Source organism: Nilaparvata lugens, chromosome 5 (genome assembly GCF_014356525.2).
Source record: "Nilaparvata lugens isolate BPH chromosome 5, ASM1435652v1, whole genome shotgun sequence".
Classification (NCBI taxonomy): domain Eukaryota; kingdom Metazoa; phylum Arthropoda; class Insecta; order Hemiptera; family Delphacidae; genus Nilaparvata; species Nilaparvata lugens.
This window is the reverse complement of record NC_052508.1, coordinates 37,877,033-37,881,123: the sequence shown is the minus strand read 5'-3', so window position 1 is coordinate 37,881,123 and position 4,091 is coordinate 37,877,033. Positions and strand designations below refer to the sequence as shown.

Sequence of the window (4,091 nt, the reverse complement as noted above, 5' to 3'; positions counted from 1 at the left end):
ATATAGTTGAATTCTAATAGAGCAGGCAATAATCTAATAATCTCATTCAACCAGACATAGGAAAATAAAATTAATAATATCCTAAAAGTAAATAACATGAGAATAAATTTACAGTTCTTCATTAAATAAATATCAAAATAATGCAGTGTAATAACAGTGGATCTCTATGAAAAATACCTGTAATGAGAATTGGGGATTTCTTAAACAAGTTTTTGTAACCCATCATGAGTGAAAATTCTAACTGCTTTGCTGTTGTGCTCCTTCCGAACGTAGATTTTTGCTTGCCGCACCCATACGAACTGGTAGCCTCGCTCCTTGGCCACAGCTTTGGTTGCCGCCAACAAAGTTTTATTTTCCCTCGTCAGATGCTCGTTGATATAGATGTTGGTTTTTGGTTGGAGGACAGGGTTGAGATCCGTAGAAGTAACATCTCGTTTCTTGCGGTATGCTTCCAGCCACTTTCCTCTCTGCATAGGGTTTGAGAACTGCACAATAATTGGTTGACACTTCTTAGCGTTAATTGACGGTACACGGTGCATGGAAAGTACACTTTCAATCGGAGAAGCAACTTCTAAAAGATTTCCCAACTTCTCGACGATATCGTCCACCTTTTCACCCTGTGTAACCGGTATACCATCGATCTGAATGTTCATACGCCTAGAATATTGTTCCATCTCGTTTATTTTATTTTCAAGAACTGAAACTCTTGTCTTCAAATTTGCATTATCCGCTTCAATACTAGCAAAGTTTTTAATAAGTTTCTCATTTTCGTTTTGAAGATCGGTTATGTTTTTTAACGCCTCGTCCAACAGCCCAGACATACCTGCCACATCACCTTGCAATTCCCTCATTTGTTTTGACAGAGAGCCGAATTTTTCATCAAATAATTGCTTCATGAAATCCTGAGTAACTGCACCACTAGTATCGTCCTTATTTTCCAATTTCTTATTAGCTTTACAGATGTCACATAACCAAGTTTCTTTACGAACGCCCATTTTCCTGTTGTTCTCACCAGTTTTTACACTACAACAAGATGGATGAAAAGTTCCATTACATACACCACTGCACTTCACAACTTCCTTTTCAGGAATTTCCTTATTACATGTACCGCAAGAAGCCATGTTCAGACGAATCTAATCATACGAGAAAACTTATGTTTAGAAAATAAAATTGTTTTTAGTAGACTCAATCGAAAATTAATTAGAAACTAGCCGTTCGAAATAACAGACAAGACGGAGCAGAGTAGCACGTCCGGCCGCTATCTCGTCCTGATAGCAACTGAGTGTGTGTTGAATATGAAATTTCCAGTTTTGCAACAATTGACCAATTGACAAATGAATTTTGAAGGAGTGTTTTGAACACAATTTTTGACTTTGCAGCGTTGTTGATACTAGTTAGGAGGAGAACATATCAGAAGTCCCCATCCCTACCCCATTTTTTGAAGTGATGAGGGTGATTTAAATTTTGCATTCTTTAGCTTTTTGCTAACACGCCTATATCTTTGCAACAATGTGTTCAACCAAGATAACTGCTCTAAATTAAGTTTGATAAATTCTCTACAATTCCTGTTGAGTTTTGTGATATTCTCAACAGTTTTCGAGAAATCCGGTCTTGAAAGTATGTAATTGTTGGAATAACAGGTTTTCATCAAATTTTTGAATATTTTTTATAAGGTATAGAAAAAGTCGTGGAATGAATATTGTAGGAAATTATGTAAGCTTCAATGTTATATTGTATAGTCATGTCCGTAAGATGTATAGTTTTCGAGATATATGCAAGAAACCAAAAAAATTTACTTTTGAACCACCACCACCACCCCCTCAGCACAGTGGGTAGAGATGGGGACTTTCGATATGTTCACCACCTTACTACCCTAAAGAGATCCGCGGGGTCAAAAATTGTCTTCCTAACTTTTCCTTCTATTAACTTTTTTGAGCATTCATTGCCTGGACTAGTACCCGCAATGCAAAAACGCATTCTTCGATGTGTTTATATTTTCATCAATAAATTGTAAATCTCTATGATATTTTTTATTCAATTTGTTCAGCCTCTTCCTCATTTAAGACATCAAGTCAAGTCACTGATAGACTGACTGACGCACTGTACAGTTGGCCGAAAACGCTGTGGAGTGTCGTGCGAGTACAGTTCAGTACTGTTCTGAATGTTGCTAATCGATGGAAATAACACTCCCTTATTCCTTGATCAAAACTTTATTATTGACTAGCATGTAACCCGTGCTCTGCAAGGGTCTATTTTAAAACTTGACAAATTGAAAACTTGACGTAATGAAAATTTGAAGAATTTAAAACAGGCCTATAACCATCCTCGGTTAATTAAGTATCTATGTGCAAAATTTCATATAGTGCATTTTTTCAAGTCATAAGCCCTGAAAGTGCAAAAAGTTGTAAGAAAAACTGTATTTTCAAGGATTTCACACTTTTAAAAACTGTCTAGAGCTTCAGATACAATCATTCTTCCCTCGAATAACTATTTACAACATTCAGAACAGTCGAATCACTATTTACTTGCTAAAGACAATTCTGTTTAAATCAATGTTAATTCAGAATGTAATAATAGAGTAATTTTATCCAATTAGCCTCATGTATTATTTCTAATTTCATCTGTGTGTTGTGTAGGCTACCTATTGTGTAATCACATAGTCGGCTATCTTTGAAGAACATTCACATATCAAATGTGGAATAATAATTTGCCTTTATTATTGTATTTTCTATTAAAAAACCTTATCTTGTGTTGTGTGATTACATAATTATCATTGGAGAACATGTAGGTATCAAATGTGGAGTACTTATTTGCCTTATTATCATTATTATTTTACTTTCCAGTGTACAACGTTAAATTGTATTTATGAATAATTTAGCAATACGATTTCTACAAGAAAAATAAGCTTCTCACACTTTTCATAGCTTCGTGGTAATGACTTGTTTATTATTTTCATGTTTCCTATTGTCACATAGAAAGTAATTATTCTCGTATTTGTTGAGTTAACTAAAGATGCCATGGTTGAAATATGAAAACTAGTTTCTATTCCAATGAACAGGTAGTTGTCAGGGCAGCAAGACTTCTTAGGCCTATGTTTTGGGCTATGAATACAGCGACCACATAATACAATTTGTACTATGTGGTTGCTTTATGGATAGGCCTTTGACCTATTCAATAGGAAATCTAATTATAAATCACAAGATATTTTATGATTACTCCAAATTGAACAAACGAATTTTCCCAGTTGCACAAGAGCCTGTTGAATTTTAATCATGATCAAATGCCAAAAGAAGCAATTAGGGAAGTCTTTTTTGAAAAGAATGCTTCTCTTCACATAGCATTCAATCATGGTTAAAGTTTGACAGGCTTTTGTGCAACCGACCCTATCCTGGATGGCACACTACCTGCTGGCTGTTGTTTCTCCATCTCTTTCTATTCAATACCATTTCCTATCTTCTTCCTTGTCTCTCAGTTTCATGGCAACTACTTCTTCGAAACAATGACTTTTGTATAATTCATGAGAGAAGAGTTGAAATAAGTTCAGAATTATCTAACGTTTTATTGGATAATTCTATCGAAAGAAAAGGTTTCAACCAAAAATGAATTATAAACCAGAAAAACATTTCCAGTGGTGCCGGGGGCGAAGCCCCCTGCCGAGTGCAAAGTGCGAGTTATAAATACTAGGCACAGGATCATTCCTTAGAACTGAATCTTAGATCTCGAAGAAGGGTGGTAGTAGAGGGAGGTTGATACTTTAGACGGACTTTTTTGCTCCAAAACCCTCTCCCCCCTCGTCCATCCCTCCTCCCCTTCCCCCCGCCTGTAGGGTGGGGGGTGTTCTAAAAATAGATTTCCCCTTCCCCTTGCCCAGTGGAGGTGAGGGGGATAGAGAGAGAGGGAGATATATCTTTCTCTCTCTTTCTAAAAATAGATTTCCCCTTCCCCTTGCCTAGTGGAGGTGAGGGGGATAGAGAGAGAGGGAGATATATCTTTCTCTCTCTTTCTAAAAATAGATTTCCCCTTCCCCTTGCCCAGTTGTGGTGAGGGGGATGAAAAGAGAGGGAGATATATCTTTCTCTCTCTCTCCAGGT

The 4,091-nt window shown here is 36.5% G+C and overlaps 1 protein-coding gene across 1 annotated transcript; it reads right to left on the bottom strand.

Annotated features, from left to right (window-relative positions):
• Positions 1–200: 200 nt before the first annotated feature.
• On the bottom strand, positions 201–995 carry LOC120351613. Its single transcript, XM_039429476.1, has one exon. It carries the CDS (start codon positions 993–995, stop codon positions 201–203), a length of 795 nt encoding a protein of 264 aa, XP_039285410.1.
• Between the last annotated feature and the right edge of the window lie 3,096 nt (positions 996–4,091).